The sequence below is a fragment of the Narcine bancroftii genome, chromosome 5 (genome assembly GCF_036971445.1).
Source record: "Narcine bancroftii isolate sNarBan1 chromosome 5, sNarBan1.hap1, whole genome shotgun sequence".
NCBI lineage: Eukaryota > Metazoa > Chordata > Chondrichthyes > Torpediniformes > Narcinidae > Narcine > Narcine bancroftii.
The window spans coordinates 12,676,533-12,698,358 of NC_091473.1; the positions used below are offsets into that span (position 1 = coordinate 12,676,533).

General features: G+C 43.8%; 1 protein-coding gene and 1 long non-coding RNA gene across 14 annotated transcripts in view; one reads left to right on the forward strand and one right to left on the reverse strand.

Annotated features, from left to right (window-relative positions):
- pcbp4 (poly(rC) binding protein 4) overlaps positions 1 to 21,826 on the forward strand; it is a 141,320-nt gene that overhangs the window by 51,361 nt on the left and 68,133 nt on the right. For 6 of the 11 annotated variants that reach the window (XM_069936812.1, XM_069936811.1, XM_069936802.1 and 3 more), the window contains one exon: positions 20,421 to 20,469. The exons of 1 other annotated variant lie outside the window; for it this stretch is intronic. In XM_069936812.1, coding sequence (XP_069792913.1) covers positions 20,459 to 20,469 — 11 coding nt within the window. In that variant the 5' untranslated portion in view covers positions 20,421 to 20,458. Of the gene's footprint in view, positions 1 to 20,360; positions 20,470 to 20,499; positions 20,602 to 21,826 lie in introns of those variants that run through there. 4 more of the 11 variants (XM_069936803.1, XM_069936805.1, XM_069936804.1 and 1 more) reach the window with 3 other exon arrangements.
- Positions 616 to 21,036, reverse strand: LOC138763143 (uncharacterized). Of its 3 annotated transcripts, none has more exons than XR_011357339.1 (4): positions 20,734 to 21,036; positions 18,744 to 18,839; positions 8,065 to 8,128; positions 616 to 1,165 (listed from the first exon to the last, which is right to left on the reverse strand). It is a non-coding gene; the product is annotated as an uncharacterized lncRNA (long non-coding RNA). The 3 variants fall into 3 exon arrangements; XR_011357338.1 differs by lacking the exon at positions 8,065 to 8,128 and adding an exon at positions 17,852 to 17,996; XR_011357337.1 differs by lacking the exons at positions 616 to 1,165; positions 8,065 to 8,128 and adding exons at positions 14,024 to 15,130; positions 17,852 to 17,996.

Here is a 21,826-nt window from a genome sequence, read left to right on the forward strand (position 1 = left end):
ATACGCTTATCTTTGTGATGTTTTTCAGTTGGTTTTTTTTTCCAGACTCTTTTGTGTAGTCTTCCAAAGATATATAGACTTTATATAGAAAAGGTAAAAATACATAACCAATGTTTCAGGCTTGAGCCCTTCATCAAGGAATAGAAAACATTGGCAAGCGTCTGAGCAAAAGAGTAAGGGAGGGAGTTGTGGTTGCAAAGGTAGGAGGTGATAGTTGGAGAAGGGAGGGAGGGGACAGCAGTGATCACGGGGCGGAGGGATGGCTAGGTGAAGAGTGGGGGATGGGAGGGCGGAGAACTGGAAAGGGGGAAGGGAGGGGGAAGAGGAAAGTAGGTTTGCAAAACTGGAAAAGTTTAATACCATCTGGTTAGAGAGTGCCCAGATGGAAAATCAAGTGTTGTTCCTCCAATTTGCAGGTGGTCTTGGTGAGATTGTACATAAGGCCATGGACATGTGGGAGTATGACATAGAACTGAAATGGTTGGCTTCTGGGAGGTCTCTGTCACTGTTGTGGATGGAGCAAAAGTGCTCAGCGAAGCGATGTCTCAATCTGTGCCCAGTCTCTCCAATGTAGAGAACTATAAGAGACAAATGCTAATATGGATCGAGACTCCCTTCTGTCTTGATCTCGAGCCTCATTGAGTTTAGATGTGCTCACTTTCTTTCCACTACATAATCCAATTACTTTAACATACCTTTTTAATTTCGAAAAAGAGTACCCATGTGGCCAATTAACCTATGTCTTTGGAATGTTGGAAGAAACAGGAGCAGCACTGGATTCAAACCCAAGTTGCTTGCGCTGTAAAAGCATTGAGCCTGTCTAATACAAACAATCAAGGAATCGGTAAATCTGGGTCTTTGCTTTGAAAATTGAGACCTTTTTTAGCAAATGATTCTTTGAAAGCCTCTTCCTGTTTCAAAATGCAGTCAGTGTAGAAAATTCTCAAGAGAATGATGAAGGAGAGAATGACCTAATAAAAGGAATGAGCCAAAGTGAGTGCAATTCAGTCAAGATGGTTCGAAGGGTCTTACTTCATTTAATGTTTTTGCCCTGGTTTCTGGGCTATAGCAACAGTAGACATAAGCTTGGCTGAATATATCGCAGTGCTGGTGTTGATTGCAACATTATTCCAACTGTCTTGAATGCTGAAGTCACCTTTATAATCTGATCCGACAATAAAAGAAGAGAAAATAAATTTTAAAGTCTGTGACCACCCCTCCCCCTAGCTGCCCCCTTCCCCCCACAACGAGGGACAGTCTGATGCCCAAACACTTGACTTGCTCAGGATTTTCCAATGCTGGAGTGGCTCAGCACTGTTGTGACATACTGCTGCATCTGATCTTGACGTATAAACCTGCCTTTGGTTTGTTTAACCCAGAAACAGCCTTTCCTGGCAATACCCATGGGCTCCAGCATTAAACAGCTCACCCTCTGCAAAGATAGTTCAGACCTTCCCCTATGGGCTGGTAACCCTTTTTCTCTGCTTCCTCTGCGTTTCTCTCTGTTCACCTTCTTAAACGTTTATTGGTTACACACAGGAGACTGCAGGAATCTGAAGCAAACACTGCTCAACCCACTGAGTCCTTCCAGCAGATTTGTTGTGCCCCTAAACCTTTACACTGCAATTGACCAGTAACCCCAGTGCAGGCATTGAATGTAATGCCAGGCACATTGAAGTTATCCAAGACCTTGGTGAGGACACACTTGGAATATTATGTGCAGTTTTGTTCATCTAGCTATAGGAAGAACAATAAAAAGTTGAAAAGGATTGCAAAGTTGTTGCCAGGATTAGTGAGGTTGCATTATCATGAGAGATTGGAAAAACTAGACCTGATTTCCTTAGAGTGTGGGAGGTTGAGAAGGGATTTTATTGGGCTCTAGAAAATCATGAGGGCTATTGATGAGGTGAATAGTGACAGTCTTTTTCTTAAAGTTGGCAAATCTAAGATGACAGGGCAGAATGATATGGTGAGGGGCTGGGATTTAGGGGGGGACAGTTCACTCAGAGGTTGCTGGGCATATAGAATGAGCTGTCAGACAAAGTGGTAACAGGTACATTAGCTCCCTTCAAGAAATACTTGGATAATCCCATGGCTGGGAGGGAATTTGGGGGGGGTGGGGCAGGGTGGTATGAGCCTAATGCGGGTAAGTGGGACCAAAGAAAAAGGGGACGTTGCTCACTATGGAATAGCTGGGCAGTTAGACTATATGACTCCATGACATTTTGGATGTACTATCTAGGTGAAGAGCACTTCCTGGTCCTGGAGACAACTCAGCACACTGGACATGCAGAATCAGAATTTATTGTCATGAACAAGTCACAAAATTTGGTGTTTGCAGCAGCGTCAAAGTGTAAATATTCAGATAAACCACTTTTACAACAATAAATTTTAAAAAACCAAAAAAGTGCACAAAAAGTAAGGCAATGTCTTTGGTTCATTGATCATTCAAGAATCTGATGTCAGTGGGGAAGAAACTGTTCTTGTGCTGTTGGGTGCTCATCTTTAGTCTCCTGTACCTTTTTTCCCAATGGTAGCAGAGTGAAGATGGCATGGCCTGGGTGGTGCAGGTCTTTGAGGATAGAGGCTGCTTTATTAAGACACCGCCTCATGTAGATGTTCTCGATGGAGTGAAGTCTGGTGCCTGTGATGTTGCAGGCTGAGTTAACAACCCTCAAGTTTTTTCTTGTCCTGAGTGTTGGCGTCTCCATATCAGGCAGTGAAGCAACCAGCCAGAATGCTATCCACAGTACACCTGTAGAAGTTTTCGAGAGTCTTCGGTGACATACCAAATCTCCTCAAGCACCTCACAAAGTATAACCTCTGGCAAACCTTCTTCATGATTGCATAGACATGGAGGCACCAGGACAGATCCTCGGAGATGTTATCACCAGAAATTTGGCCCTCATTTAGGATTGGGACATGTTCACCTGTGTTCCTCCTGAAGTCCACAAACATCTCCTTGGTTTTGCTAACGTTGAGTGCAAGATTGTTGGCTTGATACCAATCTTGTCACCAACGAGCTGATCTATCTCCCTCCTGTATGCTTCCTCATTGCCATTTGTGATTCTCCCAACAACTGTGGTGTAATCCGCACATTCGTAGATGACATTGGCATTGTGCCTGGCCACACTGTCATGGGTGTATATTGAGTAGAGCAGTCGGCTAAGTATGTATTGATAATCAGTGAGGAGGAGACGTTGTTTCCAATTCGTGCCGACTCTGGTGGTCTTCTAATGAGGAGGTCAAGGATCCAGTGGTGGGGGCGGGGGCGGGGTGCAGTGGTGTTGGGTGCAAAGGCCTAGAGTTTGTAGCTTCTTAACCAGTACTGAGGGAATAATGTTGTTGAAGGCTGAGTAGTAGTTGAATAGCAGCCGTATGCTGTTTTCAAGGAAATCCATATCTGAGAGGAGAGCCAGCTATATTGCGTCTGCTGTAGAGTGATTGTGACGATAGGTGAATACTAAGCAGATCTTTGGTTAGTACGTGTTAATCCTGGTCATGACCAGCCTCTCAAAACATTTCATCACAATAAAAGTTAGTGCTACTGGGCGATGGTAGTTGAGGAAGCTCTTCTTGGGCACTGGAATGATTGATGCCCTTTTGAACCAGGTGGAAATTTCTGACTGCAGCAAAGAGATTGAAAATGTCCATGAACACTCCGCTAGTTTGTTGGTGTAGATTTTATGTACCTTCAGCTACGCTGTCAGGGACTGACACATTGAGGGTTCACCCTCTTGTATGATTTCTGACATCGTCCTCAGAGACTGATATCACAGGTTCCTCAGCCTTTGCAGGGATTCCAATAGGTACAGTTTGGTTCTCCTTCTCAAAGTGAGCTTAGAAGGTGTTCAGCTCATCAGGTAGTGAAGCATCGCAGCCATCTATGGTGTATGCCCTCGCTTTGTAGGCTGTAATGGCCTGCACTCCCTGCCATAGCTGGTGAGTCTTTGTCTCTAGCTTCCTCTTTGCTTCAGAGATGGCCTTCCAAAGGTTGTACCTGGTCTTTAGCACCCCTGATCTTGCCCTCAGCAGATTGTGAATCCTCAGATTCATCCAGGGCTTCTGGTTGGGGAACATGCGGTACATGCGTGTGGCCACACACTCATCCACACAGGTTTTGATGAAGTCGGTGACACCTGTGGTATATTCATTTCTATGGACGAATTCTTTAATATGTTCCAGTCCACTGATTCAAAGCAGTCCTGCAGACGCTCCTCTGCCTCCCTTGACCATACTTTCACCATCTTCACTACTGGTGCTGTGGTCCTCAGTCTCTGCTTGTATGCCAGAAGTAGAAGTACAGCCAGGTGATGAGACATGTCGAAGTCTGGTCATTGTATGGTCTGATAGGCATTCTTCATGGTGGTGTGGCAGTGGTCGAGTGTGTTAGTCCCCCTGGATTTGCATGTGACGTGTTGCTGGTAGTTTGAGACTTCTTCAGGTTGGCCTGATTGAAGTCCCCTACAATGATTGGGAAGGCATCAGGATGTGCTGTCTCATGGTTGTTTATCACAGTGCTCAGTCCTTCCAGTGCCAGCCTGACGTTAGCCTGGGGCAGAATGTACACTGTGACCAGGATGATGGCGGTGAACTCCCTCGACCAGTCGAATGGCCGGCACTTAATTGGCAGATGTTCCAGGTCAGGGGAGCAGGACTGGGACATAACCATTTCTCTCTACCCGTTTTCACACCACAGACGAGCGGTGACCCTACTTTGTCCTGGTGAAATTCCAGGAATTCAGGACCTCCTGAAATTCATAGGAATTTGCCCTCAGCAATTTTTGGGGGGGTTCTGCCCACAACTGATGACACATTACGCACTCACAGGAGTAAGAGTATGTTCACCCCCCTCCTCCCATCTATCTGTCGGTCGCCCACCCACTCGCTAGCTCCTTCCCCCGGCCACTACCCACCCCACACCCCACCCCCCCCCCCCCCCGGTCCACTTCAGCACATCGCGACAACAGCACAGTGCGGGATGAATTGCTTTGGGAAATCCAGCTGCATGAGGGATTAAGGTTAACAAGGATGGCCATTCATCCCACATTGTGCTGCTGTCATGACGTGCTATTTCAAGCAGTAGATATCTTAATTTTAATTTTAATCACCTATGTGACACAGCACGCAAATGCTGATGTCACGAGGCTTCCCCTGCTCAGCCATTCACCTTTTCACATCACAGGAAGGAGGTGGTCCAGGAAAATTTCCCAGGCCCACTGCCCTACTTATGAGGTAGGGTAACGGTCCCGTTTAAAATTCACTGACCGACCTTTTCATACTGCAGGTTCATGGGAAGGTTCCCGGGAACATTTCCCAAGAATCTTCATTTTACACTGTGATGTGAAAAGGCCTACATTCTCTCCCTGTCCCTCTCTCACTGCTTTGTTTTGCTCTTTCCCAGGTCCCTGGAATTTGTGCAAGCCCCTTTATAAATTTCTAAATCAACCTGCATCCTGTCCGGTTTTCAAGATAAAAATCCAAGCCTTTGATATCATTTATTTCTCTCTCATATGATTAGAGTTGTAAATATGCAAATGTGTTGAAGTAAATATTTTGAGAATCTGAGCATTGCCAGCTCCCACCCTATCTTGTCTCCTCCCCAACCCCATGTGGTTTAGCACTCCAATTTTCCTCTGCACCTTTTTTACTTTGTTTCTGCAGGTTGTTGAAAGATATCAGATAGTTGCTCAAAATGAGGACTGTGCTTACATCACTGATCCCAGTGGCTGACTCCACTCCCAATAATTAATCATCTCCTTCCGCTTGGGTAGCTTACATTTCAATAGTGTGCAAATGGAATTTTCAGGTTTCAGGAAATCTTCAGCCCCCAGTGCTCTCCTCTCCTACAAACATTTTTCTGTCCACTTGGTGTTCTTCTTGGTTCCACCTGCCCATTATTCCTCCTCCACCTATTTTGCCACCACCATGTACTACTGTACACTTCCAATCTTCCTGCTTCCCTCAGACCTGGTGCAGAGTCTTGACCCAAAGTATCGCCTTACGCACTTTGCTTCCACAGATGCTGCTTGACCCACTAAATACATCCAGCCTTCTGTGTTTCATTCCATATTTCAGTGTTCTGCTGTCTCTTTCGACTTGGTAGTTCCAGCTAAAGAAAGAACGTCTTCCAGTCAAGTGTACTGCATTCATCACACAGAGTATAGTCGATCTGGGTGACCACCTGCATTTACTCTGCAAGTATTTACTCTGAACTTGTCATTTTAATTCTTGAAGCATACAACATTGCAGCACAATGTAGCCCTGCAGCCCACAATGTTACATTGACCATCTGATCTCCAATACTTTTAAAAAAAAAAATTAGACTTGCATCACAGTAACAGCCACGCAATTTATTTACAACCTCAGTACATTTTGAAGGGTGGGAGGAACCTGGAGAACCCAAAGAAAACCCACACAAACACGGGGAGAACAAACAAACTCCTTACAAACAATTCAGGATTCGAATCCCAGTCGCAGCACTGAGACAGTGTTGAGCTAACCAAGCCTCCTGTGTTCCAGCAAAGCTCAGCTTCAGTTCAAGGAACAAAGTCATATTCCGATGTGGCGCATGGCACTATCCTGACTCAGAAAGGACGAGTCCACTTGGCCAATGTATCTCCGAATCCCAACAGTTGGTCTCTCTGGAATTACCCCACGCCAAAATAAAGCCCACTTTCTTCTTCTGACACCCTCGGGTTGTATGAAGATTGTAGATGGTGTCTACCTGATGTCTTGGGGAGAGCCATTCTTGTGTGTGCTCTGGATCTCTCTCACTCTCCTCACTTCCTCTCTATTCCTCTCTCTCTTTCTGTTTTTAATCTCATTTTCTCTCTTCATCCCCTTCCTTGTACTTGTCACTTTAAACCATCTCCTCTTAACACCTCCTCCAGTAATAGTAAAGTTTCCGCCAACCAGAAACTTCACCACATGCCCTTCTCATTCTGTGTCCACCTTGTTCCAAACTGCTTGCTCTGACACATACCACCCCATGGCCACAACTTATTTATTTAATATTCTATACATGCAATAACTCTTTGGCTTGGCTTCGCAGATGAAGATTTATGGAGGGGTAAATATCCACGTCAGCTGCAGGCTCGTTTGTGGCTGACAAGTCCGATGCGGGACAGGCAGACACGGTTGCAGCGGTTGCAGGGGGAAATTGGTGGGTTGGGGTTGGGTGTTTGGCTTTTCCTCCTTTGTCTTTTGTCAGTGAGGTGGGCTCTGCGGTCTTCTTCAAAGGAGGTTGCTGCCCGCCGAACTGTGAGGCGCCAAGATGCACGGTTTGAGGCGATATCAGCCCACTGGCGGTGATCAATGTGGCAGGCACCAAGAGATTTCTTTAGGTAGACCTTGTACCTCTTCTTTGGTGCACCTCTGTCACAGTGGCCAGTGGAGAGCTCGCCATATAACACGATCTTGGGAAGGCGATGGTCCTCCATTCTGGAGACGTGACCTACCCAGCCCAGTTGAATCTTCAGCAACTACAATCATAATACTACAGATCTAAAAAAAACCCATACATGATGGTTTTAACCACACCCAATAAACCACTCCCTCCCAGCCAACCTCCCACCCAAAAAAATATACAAATTGAAAAATGTTCAATTTTTTTATAGGTATAAAAAATAATAAGAAAGAAAAAAGTAAAACAAATCTTTGGATTGCAAAGAGAGATGTTGTGCAGTACAATTCATCAGTTCTAACATAAACATACAGAGGAGAATTCCACAGAACTAGAGAGATAAAATATATCACTACAAATTTAATCCCATTATTTGAATGTATGGCATCAAATTTGTAAAAACATAGAATATTTATTTCTTAAATTATAAGTAATTTTTTCCAAAGGAATGCAACACCTTGGCATAGTTAAAGATGTATCCAATTTTCAAGTAAATGCAATACATTTTCTTGCTACTGTTAATGCTATTTTAACAAATTTCAATTGATAAATTGATGATTTCAATTTTGGAGTTGTACCTTCAATATTTCCTAAATAAAAATGGGATTTAGCAGAAAAAGAACTCCTGTAACTTGTTCCAAAAAGTTACCTATACTCACCCAAAAAGGTCTCACATTGGGACAAGATCATGTTGAATGTATAAAAGATCCTACATCTTCACACCTAAAACATTGATCTGATAAATAATTGATGTAAAATATTGTATTGAACTAATCTATATCTTACATGGATTGATAGCATTAGTCATACAAATCCCGATACAAATTTTCCCACATGTTTTGATCTATTGTAATATTCAAATCTATTTCCCATCTTTGCCTAGATCTATATAATCCTAATTTAGGAGTTCCTGCTTGTAATAATAAATATATCAAAGAAATAATTTTTTGGAATATTTAAATTTTTTTTATACATTGTGACATTTTAAATATGTAATATATTAAACTTTTTTTCACAAATACAACAAAAACAAAACAGTCCCTCTCTCCTCCCCTTCCATTCTTACAGATCTTTTCACCGTCAGAGCTTACATATATTTTAAGGAGATGGAGTACAGTTGGGCAAACTGTTATATAGTTACTTTTATACTTTTTTTGTTTTTTTTAAAAATTTCTGTATCTGGGATCCTATGGCTGCCAGAGCTTTACGAAAGTGTCATATTTATTCTTTAAGTTATATGTGATTTTTTTTTTCCATAGGTATACAGCTGTTCATTTCCGCAGTCTGTTGTGCTATAAGTAGAGGGAAGTCAGACTTCCAAGTGATCGCGATACACTTTTTTCACTACCGCCAGTGCTATTTTTATAAATGAGATGTGATATTTGGTCAATTTGTCGCTTATTTCCATGATATTACCTAATAGATATAACTCCGGGTCACTTACGAAGGCCACTCTGTTATCCTGGTTAATTTTTCTATGATTTCTTGCCAAAATTGCCTCACTTTCATACATGACCACGTGGCATGTCAAAAAGTTCCTGTCTCAGTCCCACATCTGAAACACATCTCTGAAATTTTAGCTTTTGATCTGTGTGACTTTTGTGGAGTAAGATAAAACTGATGTAAACAATTATACTGAACCAGTCCATATCTTGCATTTATAATTGATGTCATGCTGTCCTTACACCAATCTGACCAGCTTCTTTCTGAAATCACCACACCCAAGACTGAGTCCCATCTTTTCCTTGACCTCTGCAACCCTGGTTTTGGACTTTTGCTCTGTTGAGCATAGTACATTTTTGTTATAAATTTGGATCTATTCCCCATCAATCGGTTTCACTAATTTCAGGTGGGGTCAACGTTGGTCCCCATCTTTCTCTTAAGAATGATCTAAGCTGGAGAAAACAGAAGAAAGTCCCATTGGCCACTCCATATATGTGTTTTAATTGTTCAAAGGACATAAGAATTCCCTCTGTGTAACAGTTCTCATCTTATACCTTTGTCATTCGATAAATTTAATATTCTGTTGCCTATGTTCAAAGGCAATAACACATTTTTACATAGTGATGCTTTTATTGATATCCCTACTTTTTTTTCCTATACATTCATTAATTTCTTGCAACATTCAAATCATATGTATTAAAATGGGATTATCTGTCTTTTCCTTTAGTGATTTGAAACTCCATTTATAGATAGTCCTTCCTCCATTGAGTACATTCCCATTTGAACCTAAGACAGTGGGGGGGTTGTCCTCAGTGAAGAAGGCTGCGAGAAATCTAGCCTGTGCAGCTGGGTAATATTTTTTGAAATTTGGGAGTCTAAGTCCTCCCAGGCCATAGTCCCATGTCAGTTTTTCCAATGTCATTCTTGGTATGTTATTATTCCATAGGAACTGTCTAATATGGTTGTTTACGAGGTTAAAATTTTTTTAGATAATGGAATAGGTAGTGATTGAAAAAGGTTCTACAGTCTTGACATCCTTTTCATTTTGATGCAGTTAACCCTTCCCACCAATGTAATTGGTAAGTCTCTCCATTTCTGTCTGTTTCCTTCTATCTTCCCAAGAAGAGGAACATAATTTAGTTTGTACAGATTTTACAAGTTATTGTCAGCCACTATCCCAATATATTTTATTCTATCCATCTTCCATTTAAATTTACTTCCTTTTTTGTATCTTTCGTATTCAAAATTTGTTAATGGCATTATCTCACTTTTATCCATATTTATTTTGTATCCTGATATTCTTCCATATTTTTCTCGTCTTACTTGTAATTTTTCCAATGATTTAACCGGTTCTGATAGATACAATAGTACATCATCGGTGAATAGACTGATTTTGTTTTTCTTGCCTGACTTTGAAGCCCTTTATATCCGGATCCCCTCTTATCTCCATCAGTGATTCAGTTGCTAAAATAAAAAGTGCTGGGGACAGGGGCATCCCTGTCTACTCGATGTACTCAAGGGGAATATCGCTGATATCTGATTATTTGTTACTATTTTAGCTTTTGGTCTATGGTGTAAAGTTTTTATCCAGTTTATAAATGTTCTCCCTATACCAAATTTTCCCAGTCCTTTAAATAAAAAGGGCTATTCAAAACTGTTGAATGCTTTTTCCGCATCTAAGGAGACTGTAATACTTGGATTTCATTCAGATATAGCCATGTGTATTATACTATATAATCTTCCTAAACTATTTGAGGAATGCTTTCCTTTAACAAATCCTGCTTGATCCATATGTATCAGTTTTGGCAAGTATTGTCCTAACCAATTAGTCAATACTTTCACGAGTATCATAAATCAGCATTTAACAGGGTTATTGGTAGGAATGACAGAGTTTTTAGTGGTTCTCTATTTTTTGGTAACACTAATAATCGTGGTTGACAATGATTCCAAGGGTCTGTGTTTCCACAGTTTGGTCCATGACATCCATTAAAAGGGGCATTAATAATTCTTTGAATTGTCTATAAAACTCAGGTGGAAATCCATTCTCTCTCAGTGATTTATTAGCCTGTAAGGTGTCCAGGGCCTTTTTGATTTCTTCCTTTGTTAAGGGAGTATCTAATTCTATCCTTTCTCTCTCTTCCAGCCTTGGAAGTTCAACATTCAGCAAAATTTCGTTCTTATCTCCTAGTAATTCTCATTTGTATAGATTTGTGTAATATTGACTAAAAGGTTATTAATTTCTTTTTGCTTATATTACTAAGGTGTCTGTTTCTGTTTTTATAGCATTTATCATTCTTGATGACTCCTGGTTTAATCTGCCAAGACAAAACTTTGTATGCCCGTTCACCCAACTCATAGTATTGTTGTTTAGTTTTAACATAGCTTTTTCTGTTCTATATGTTTGTATTGTATTATATCTTAGCTTTTTATTATCCAAAAATCTGTATTCTTCTTGTAGTCCTGTTCTTTAATTTTTTTTTCTAATTCTTTAATATCTTTCTCCAAACTGTTTACTTTTGCCCTATGTTCCCTTTTATAGGATATAATTTCTCCCCTTAAATATGCTTTAAGCGTGTCCCATATCAGAAAACTTATTAGTGGACGGCAGATTTGTTTCACAAAATATTTCTATCTGTCTCTTTATAAATTCACAGGTCTATTCTTTTAAGCAATGTAGTATTGAGACACCATCTGAATACATTCGCTTGCTCTTCCATTGTTGCTGTAGTTAAAGTTAATGGAGCCTTGGTAGATATTCTTTTTTATCACTCTACCTTTTAACTGGGCAGACATTAAAAATAAGTCAATCCTTGAATGTGAGTCGTGCACCCTTGAGTAAAAAGAGTAGTCTCTCTGGGATTTAATTTCCTCCATACATTGATAAGGTTTAAATCTTTCATATTTGAAATTGTGCTTTTTGCTGCTTTTGCCCTTGTTACTGTTACATAGAAACATAGAAGCAGGAGTAGGTCATTCGACCCTTCGAGCCTGCACCGCCATTCAACGAGATCATGGCTGATCTTAAAGTTCAGTACCCCATCCCCGCCTTCTCTCCGTAACCTTTAAGACCCTTATACTGAAGAAATAGATCTAATTCCCTCTTAAATATATTTAATGAACCTGCCTCTACTGCCCTCTGTGGCAATGAATTCCACAGATTCACCACCCTCTGGGTAAAGAAATTCCTCCTCATCTCGGTCCTAAATGGTAGTAAGGTATCCTTGTTCCTATACTCAAACCCTCTTGATATGAAGGCCAACATACCATTTGCCTTTTTAACCGCCTGCTGTACCTGCATGCTCGCCTTCAGAGACTCGTGTACAAGTACCCCTATGTCTCTCTGCACTTCCCCATCTCTTAATCTATTGCCATTCAAATAGTAATCTGCCCTTCGGTTTGTATTACCAAAGTTGATAACCTCACATTTTTCCACATTGTAGTGCATTTGCCACGTATCTGCCCAGTCCCTCAATTTATCCAAATCACACTGGAGCTTCCTGAACCCCTCTTCCATGCACACAACCCCTCCTAGCTTAGTGTCATCTGCAAATTTATCTGCCCTCCGGTTTGTATTACCAAAGTCGATAACCTCACATTTATCCACATTGTAGTGCATTTGCCATGTATCTGCCCAGTCCCTCAATTTATCCAAATCACACTGGAGCTTCCTGACCCCCTCTTCCGTGCACACAACCCCTCCTAGCTTAGTGTCATCTGCAAATTTGGAGATATTACATCCAATCCCCTCATCCAGATCATTAATGTAAATTGTGAACAGCTGGGGTCCCAGTACAGATCCCTGTGGCACCCCACTGGTTCACCGCCTGCCACTCAGAAAATGAGCCATTTATCCCAACTCTCTGTCTTCTACCTGCCAGCCAGTTCTCAATCCACATCAATACTTTGCCCCCAATCCCATGAGCCTTGATTTTGGAAGCCAGTCGTTTATGCGGGACCCTATCGAAGGCCTTTTGGAAGTCCAGGTACACCACATCCACTGGCTCTCCCCCATCTATTTTACCTGTCACCATCTCAAAGAATGCCAATAGATTTGTCAAGCACGATTTACCTTTTGTAAATCCATGTTGACTCCGTCCGATCCCTTCTCTGCTAGTCATATGCTCCGCTATTGCATCCTTAATAATGGATTCCATCATTTTGCCCACTACTGATGTAAGGCTCACCAGCCTATAATTCCCCGCTTTTTCTCTACCCCCTTTTTAAATAGTGGGGATACATTAGCTACCCTCCAATCCATGGGTACTGATCCTGAGTCTATCGAGTTCTGGAAAATAATTCTTAAAGCATCTGCCGATCATGTTCTTGCCGATTTATCTAGTATTGGGTCTGAGCAGAAATTAAAGTTTACTCCATCTAATATATTTTGTCTTCCCTCTGCTGTTTTTAAGAAGGTATCCTTCATAAAGACTTCATCGTCATAATTCAGGACATAAATATTTATAAATGTCCATGCTTCTCCATAAATTTTACAATGTGCCATTGATCTGGCTTGATCAGTCGAGGTATCTTCTATTAACACTGGCGTATTTTTATTAATTAGAATCGCCACCCCTCTTGCCTTTGAACCAAAGGAAGACTATTATTTGTCCCACCCATCCTCTTTAATTTATCAAGTTCCAATTTGGAAAGATGAGTTTCCTGCAAAAAGATTATATCCACTTTTAATTTTTTTAAGTATGCCAACGCCCTCTTCCTCTTCATCATTCTGTTTATCCTGTTAATATTAAGACTAATATCTTTAGTATTTTATTCATACCATTTCTCACACATATTGTGTAACATTAATACCTTACCAATTCTCTAAATACTGTCATAACATTTCCAAACACATACATTTCCCCTTTAAGAAACACACACACATCCCTAGCTGTGACAATATTACCCAGAAGTCTGCATAAAAAAAACACCACAGGTTCTTCTTCTGAAGAAGAAACCCTCTCTTTGGCGCCATGTTTTAAAATCGCTCCTCGACCTGCGCCATTCCCCCCCGCCAAGTCGGAGTTCTCACCTTGCTACTTTCCTTACCACCTTTCTATCTTTTCAGAGCTCTCCATATAAACCAATGTTTTTTTTTCTGTTAACTGTGAAAACAAGATGGTTTAGTACTATTAGTATAAATAAAAAGATACATCTTTTCAGTCCTTTCAGCTGGTGACTTTAATCTTTTCATAATTTTCTTAAAAATTCTTCCACTTTTTTTGTTCAAAATTTGTTGATGACCTTCTGAGACATCCACCCTCAGTGTTGCTGGATAAATAATTGAATATTTAAAGTATTTAGATTGCAGTTGTCTCTTTACCTCATCAAATTCCTTTCTTTGTTTGACCAAGGCAGGGCTGAAGCCCAGGATAAACATTACTTTTGCATTGTTCACTACTAATGGGACATTATTTTTTGAAAATTCATATACTGCTCCCAAAATCGCATCTCTTTCCCGGTAACTTAAAATTCTTACCAGGACTGATCGTGGTCGTTGTTTGCCAGTTCTTCTGGGTCAGAGGATCCGGTGAGCCCTTCCAATTTGCAACTTTTCTTTTAACTTGTTTTGTTTCAGCATTTGTAGGATCCATGTTTCAAAGAAACACACTGTCTTTTTCCTCTATTCCTTCTCTCAGTCCAATTATTCTTATGTTGTTACATCTGCTAAAATTTTCCACATGGTCGATCTTGTCCATCGGTCCTTTCTTTTCTGTGTCCCATATTTTTGCTTTTTCTTCCAGTGCCTTCAGTCTGTCTTTTGTCCAGCTCAGCTTCTCTGAATGAGTTATTCATGTACTTAAGTCTTCCACAATTTCTTTAATTTTCCCTTCTCTGATATATCTCTCATCACTGATTCCATACTCATAATACAACTGCATAAAGTTTCCAATATGTTCAGGATGGAGGCTATATCTTGGGCCGATTTCCCCAGCTCTACAGGATTCAGCCAGTCCCAAGGGCCCTGCTGAGTCGCTCCTCATCAGGCTTCCACTCAATGTTCTCGGCTGAGCTGTTACTTCAGTTTTTGTTTTTGGTTGCCTTGGTCGTTTACCACTTGGTTTATCAATTTTTGACGATAAAATTCTGTTTTTTGAGCTTTTAGACGTCTTTTAATACTTATTGTGGAGAGCTCTTTCAAAACACTTCTGCTCAGCTCATTAGCATGGCTGTACCCCAAAGAAATAAATTTTTAACAGTCCCACTCCTAATAAGAAGTTCTAATTCAATACAGCTAGACTGGAACATTGTTGGTCCCAACTTATCTCTCAAATATGCTCTTAACTGGAAAAAAAACAAAGGATATTATATGGTATAGCACATTTATTTTTCAATTGCTCAAATGACATTAATTGACCCCTTTCAAAACAATCTTCCACATTAACAATCTCTTTACGGTACCATATATTTAAGAACTGATTATCTCTTGATAAGACCAAACGATGATTAATCAATGGCATTTTAGGTGATATAGACCCTCCTCCAATATCCTGATTTATTGTATTCCAAACATTAAGTAAATGCTTCAGTAATGATGTCTCTTTATCAGCAATCAACGGTTTTGATTCCCATTTATATATAAATTCTTCTGCTTTCTATATTAATCCACAATCACTCTCTCCATGATCCCCTAGTCTGCTCATCCTTCCCTACACCCACCCTTCCCCATTTCCTAGCGCTTTCTTCTGCAATTCCTCTCTCACCACCATCAAAGGACCTAACCAGCTCTTCCAGGTGAGGCAGAGATTCATGCACACCGTTTCTCATCTTGTATACTACATTCAATGCTCCTGATCTAGCTTCTATGTTGGTGAGACCACATGCAGGTTGCTGCCATTTCACTTCCCATTCCCACACAAGTGGGAAAAAACAAGTCTGTCCTGGGCCTCTTTCACTACTAGAGTGAGTGTCAGCATAAACTAGAGAACGACACCATCTATTCTGATCGGGCACTCTACAGCCAACACTCAGGAAACATCTCCTTCCCTCTCTCCCTAGTTCTTTTTTTTCTATTATCTGCCCATTTCACCCATCAGATCCCATCTTTTTGGATCTGCCCTTCCCCTTTTCCCCCCAATGGTTTTCAGTTTAAACTTTCTTTCTAACCTTTGTGTACCTGCTTCTCTCCACCTCCTGTCTTATCCTCTGTCTCAATCTTCAGCCTCTGTCCCTTCCCCAAACCCACCCAGCTCCATTTACCCTTTCTTTCCTTCCTGCCTCTACCTCTCCCAACTGCCTCTTGTCTGCCAACTCCTCCCCTACCCTCTCCTCTCCTACCTTGCTGCATCAGAGTGTTATTGTTCACCTGTACACTGTCCACAAATCACCTTTTGGCCCTTGTCCCACCCTTCCCCAACCCATCCATTCTCAGTCTTGATGCAGAGTCTTATCCCAAAATATCAACTATTCCTTTCCCCCTGCCCTCCCCCTCCACCCTATGGATGCTGCTCACCACTGAGTTCCTACAGCAATTTGTTTCAGTCCTTGTATCTCCAAGCACATGACCCTTCCCTCTAGGCCCCCTCTGCCCTTTGTTCTCTGTATTAAAATGACACCCCTCCCCCCACCCTCCATCTCCTGAGTCTGTCATTTTATTTTTTTTCCAAATACTCCCAACACCAACACTTTGCCTTGTCTTCAATTTTCAAACATGCAAGTCCAGTTTCCTTTCCTCCCCAGTCCTTAACCATCATCCCTGCCCACTCCTTGCCAGTGACTTGATTCTGATGCATGTACCTTAGGGTACAGATGAAACACAATCTGTTTTTGACTGCAAAGTAGGGATGAATTAAGTGTGGTGTAACTGAACAACCAGGCTGAGAATCTGGGTCACCACTTTGGTTTCTGTGAGAGCTGTCTGCAACTCATCTTGATTGCCACGTCGCCTTCCTCAGAAATGCTAGGGTTAAGGGAAATCCAATACAAATGTAGGTTCACTTTAAATTTAACAAGCTGCAGACTGAAAACTCAGTGGGAGATAGAACTACAGAGTCCAAGATCAGGCCTTCTGGTTCAGAAGGGACAAACCACAGAGTCGTAGAGAGAGATTTAGGTATGGAAATTTTGCCTCTGCTGACCATTAAGCATGACATATAACATTAATCCTACTCCTACCTTTACCTATCTTATTCTCCCCACAATCCAGACAATGAGAGATGACTTAATGGAAGTGTACAAGATTATGAGGGACTCAGATAGCATGGGCAGCCAGCACTCTTTTCCTGGGACAAAATTAGAAAATACCCGAGGGGAAGAATGTTCAAGGGAGATGTCAGAGTAAGTTTTTATACAGAGAGTACTGGAATGCATTGCCAGGGTTGTGCTGGAAGCTGATACAATATGGACATTTAAAAGTCTAGATAGGCACGTGGATTTAAATGAGGTAAGGAAGAGTTAGATTTTTGTGGAGTTGGTTTACATAAGTTGACAGAATATCGTGGCCTGAAGGGCCTGTACCGTGCTGTAATGTTCTATGTTGTAACTCCCCACTCACCCATTTTCAAGCATTCAGGGCAACTTGCAGCAGTTAATTAACCTGCCAAAATGGCACCATTGAGATGTGGAAGGAAACCCATACAGTCACAGAGAACAGACAGCACGTGGGGTCGCAATTGAATCCAGTTCATTGGGACACAACAATGTTGAGGATGTGTATGTGAAGGTGCTCTCAAGAGATGGAAAGACTTGAGAATGAAATTCAGAGGCAAACAAGGTACAGGTATGGGGGCATACAGAAAGTTGGAGGAGCAGAGAGATCTTTGAGATTTTCAAGACTTCCTAAGGTTGGTTGGTGAAAGGGAGTGCATTTGGGAGTGATGGGTGTGGGAAGAGAGGATGTATGTTTTAAAAGTGACGCGCTTTCAACCTGGTAACCACTATGGATCTGGAAGGGTAGGAGCGAAGAGATGAATGAATGGGGGAGGGCTGAGATTAGCTTGGGGGCTGAAGACTGAGGAAATAACACAAGGTGGAAGTAACCCAGGCATGGTCAAAGGAAGGACGTACCTTGAAATTGGGTGGATGGGAGTGATGTAGAAACTTCAGCAAAGACTCCCAGAATGGTAGGCAATGAATGTAGGCGCAGCTGCAACAAAGCTGGGAGGATGCGGTCCAGCTACTTTACCCTCAGACTGAACAACGGGGGCAATGGCTGTCAAGCAAGGGGAGATGGTTTACCATGATTCGCCTTGGATACATTAACATATACTCAAGATGAGTCACCAAATATACAATGTAGAACAGTACTGCTTAGAACAGACTGTTCAACTCACAATGTCTGCACTGAATGAGGTGCCACATTAAACTCTCTCTTATTGATTTATATCCCTCTAAACCTCCATGTTCCTGAGTCTACTAATAGGTTTCAAAATGCTACTATCATATCTGCTTCCATAACTACCCCTGGCAGTCTGTTCAAGACACCCATCATACAGTAAGGAAAGTTTGGCCTTCACCAGTCCCTTAAACCTTCCTCTCTCACCTTAAATATTTACCCTGGAAACTTAAATGTTAAGCCTACCAATGCAGCTCATAAATCTATGAAGTTCCATCAGGTCTCCTCTCCAGAGAAAACGTCTCAAATTTGTCCAACCTCTCCCAATAGTTCATAACTTCTAATCCAGGCAACATCCTGGCAAATCTCTTCTGTCCCCTTTCCAAAACCTCCACATCCTTCCTGTAATAAAGTGACCAGACTGCTCACACTATTTCCAGTGTGGTCTGACTGAAGTTTTGTATTCATGCAATGTGACTTCCTTGCACTCAGTTCCCTGACCAATGCCTTCTTTACTACCCAATCCACCTATGTGGCCACTTTCAGAGAGGCTGGTGACTTTGGCCTTGACTGCTATCGTCTGAAATATTGATTGTCACTCTGCCTCAACAGATGCTGCCTTACCTGCTGAATTCTTCTTTTATTGTGCTCCAAATGCCAGCATCTGCAGTTTCTTGTGCCTCACAAATGTGGCTCTTAGCTTGTTCTGAGCATAGGAACCTAAGACATGTAACATTATGAACAGATTTGATTGGATGGATAACCAGGATCCATCATGAGTGCTGTGGGATATTTTAACCTTTGTGTTCAGTGCAATTTGAGCAGTGGGGAGAGATGAGGAGCTCTTTCTCATCAAAAACAGGAGTGAAATCAAAAGTTGTTTACCTTCTCAGGCTGCAAGAGCTCAGATCCAAGGTTGAAGTCTGAGGGATAGAAAGTGGGATGAGGGGGGAGGTTTGCATGATCAGTGCAATGAAGTTCGGTCAGGTCCACCTCAGGTCTTGGTGTTTGCTCACTGAGCTGTGGGTGAGGGAGGGGATTCACGGGGTTGAGTTGGTATTTGCTTGCTAGGTCACTCGGAAGCGGAAGGGGAGTTTCTATAATTGCTCAGTACACAGAACTGCTGAAGAAACTCAGCGGGTCACTCATTCATGGAGAACAAAAGTCGGTTGGCATTTTGGGCCTGAGCCCTTCTTCAGGTATACTGAAAATCAAGCAGACGCTGGAATTAAAAGATCGGGGAGGAGCACAGGGGAGCAGGTGATAGATGGATGCAAATGGGAGGGAGAAGAAGAGGAAGCTAATTGGGGGAAAGGGTGGAGGGCTAAGAAAGATGGTTTTCAGATTAGAAGGAGAGATTGGGAAGCTGGAAGAAGTGAGATAGAAGGATGAGGAAGAGACTGGTTAATGGAGGTTATAGGCTGATATTGATGCTGCCTGGTTGGAGACTTCCAAGATGAAATGTTAGGTGTTTTTCCTCCAATTTATGAGTGAATTCAACTTATCCTTGCATGACGCCATGGACAGACATATTGTTGTGGAATTGAAGTGGTTATTCACTGAGAAATCCTTGGAGGAACACTTGGTGTTCCATCATATCAGTCTCCAACCAGATGGTGTCAATATTGACCTCTAATTTCTATCAGCCCTCTCTAGCCCCTTTCACACCACCGATTCCGTGTGGGTTGACCAGCTAATTAAGCGGGACTATTCCCAATAATCGTGCCATGTGAAATGTTCCAACCTGGCAGGTTGAGTTAAGTTCAATCGGACACTTGGTGGGGGCAAACCCCACTTTCTGGCAGGATGAAAGCACAACCTCCTCTCACATTGTCACCATTGGAGGCGCCCCCCCCCCCCCCCCCCCCCTAAAATGGCATGTTGCCGATTAACCAGGTAAATCATGGTGCAGTAAGAAAGACTCCTGAGGGCAGCAATGCCAGGTAAGTTTACCCTCTTTCTAGGAGGGTTGGCAGTGTGAAAGGGGCTAGCCGTCTGCCTGAATTCAGAACACCCGAAAAAGGACTATGCCCCGAAACAACGAGCGCATTTCACTTTCCGTACAAAGCTGCATGGCCTGAGTTTCTCCAGCACTTTTGTACACTCCAAGATACCCCAGCATTTGCAAATTTCTTGTTTATCTTTGTACTTTCGGGCTTGACCGCTAGGGACAGAGGAGGTGGGAGGCGGCCCTCAACTCTGTTCTTGCTCGCTGGGCCGCTAGGGGCAGAGACGGAGGCGGTCGCGTTGCACAGTGCGGTGATTAAACAGACGGTTGTCGGTGCTTTTTTTTGTCAGCAGGAAGTCGGAGAGGAACCATTTGGACAACGGCGTTGGAGATGTTGGCCGGGTAAGTGGGGCGAGGCGACCGTCGACGATGAGCGGCCGATGAACACTTAACGACGGTTGGAAGCTGTACTCGAGGCGGGACGGCCGAGAAAGATCGGAGTGGCGGGCCTGCGCGGCCTCGGCTGCCGCTCACGTAGGCCTCGCGGTCGCAGTTTCCTAATTCCCCTCCCCCACGTCTTCGAACACTCCGATTCCATCCGCTCGCCGCTCTCCCATCCCTCGCCCCTTACCCATCTCTCGCTCCGCACTTCTCACATTCCCTTACCCTATTCCCTCACAGGACTCCTCGACCATCGAGAGGTTTTTTCACCCCTCCCCCGGGGGAGGGGAGTGGGTTCCAGACCTTTCCCCTGTTTGGAGTGGGGGCGGGGGGTTTCCGGCCCTCCTTCCCCCCAATGGGGACGGGTGGGGGGGGGGGGAGTGTTCCGGACCTCCCTCCCCCGTCTTGGGGGCGAGGGTTGCACCCTCCCTCTCCATCCCCCCTCGGGAACGGGGGTTCCGCCCTCCCTCCCCCCTCTAGGGGACGGGGGTGGTCCGGCCCTACCTCCCCCCTTTTGGGGGCGGAGGTTCAGGCCCTCCCTCCCCCCCTCTTGCAGGCAGGGATTGCACCCTCCCTCCCCTTTCGGGGGCAGGGGATTTCTGGCCACCCACCCCCCCCCGGGGGGGGCGGGAGGGTTCTGGCCCTTCCTCCCCTCTTGGAGGTGGGGGGTCGGATTCAGGCCCTCCCTCCCTCGTGGGGGCGGGAGGGTTCAGTCCTTCCTTCCCCCCTCATGGGGATGGGGGTGTTCTGGCCCTCCCTTCCCCCGTCGGGGGCAGGGGTTGCACCCTCCCCCCTCTAAGGTACGGGGGTGGTTCCAGCCCTCCCTCCCCCCTCGGGGGTGGGGGTTGCATGCTCCCTCCTGCTTGGGAGCGGGGGTTGCACCCTCCCTTCCCACCTCGGAGGTGGGGGTTTCTGGCCCTCCCTCCCCCCTCTTGGAGTTGGGGGGTTTTCTGGGCCTCCGTCCCCTCTTGGAGGTGGGGGGGCGGATTCAGGCCCTCCTTCCCCCCACATGGAGATGAGGGGGGCTGGATCCAGCCCTCCCTCTTGGGGTGGGGGTTTGGACCCCCCTCCTCCCTCTTGGGGGCGGGGGGTTCTGCCCTCACTCCCCCTCGGGGGCGGGGGTATCTGGCCCTCCCCCTCACAGGGGCGGGGGGTTCTGCCCTCACTCCCCCTCGGGGGTGGGGGTATCTGGCCCTCCCTCCACCCTCACAGGGGCGGGGATTCCACCCTCCCACCTCCTCGGGGGCGGGGATCCGCCCTCCCACCTCCTCGGGGGCGGGGATCCGCCCTCCCACCTCCTCGGGGGCGGGGATCCGCC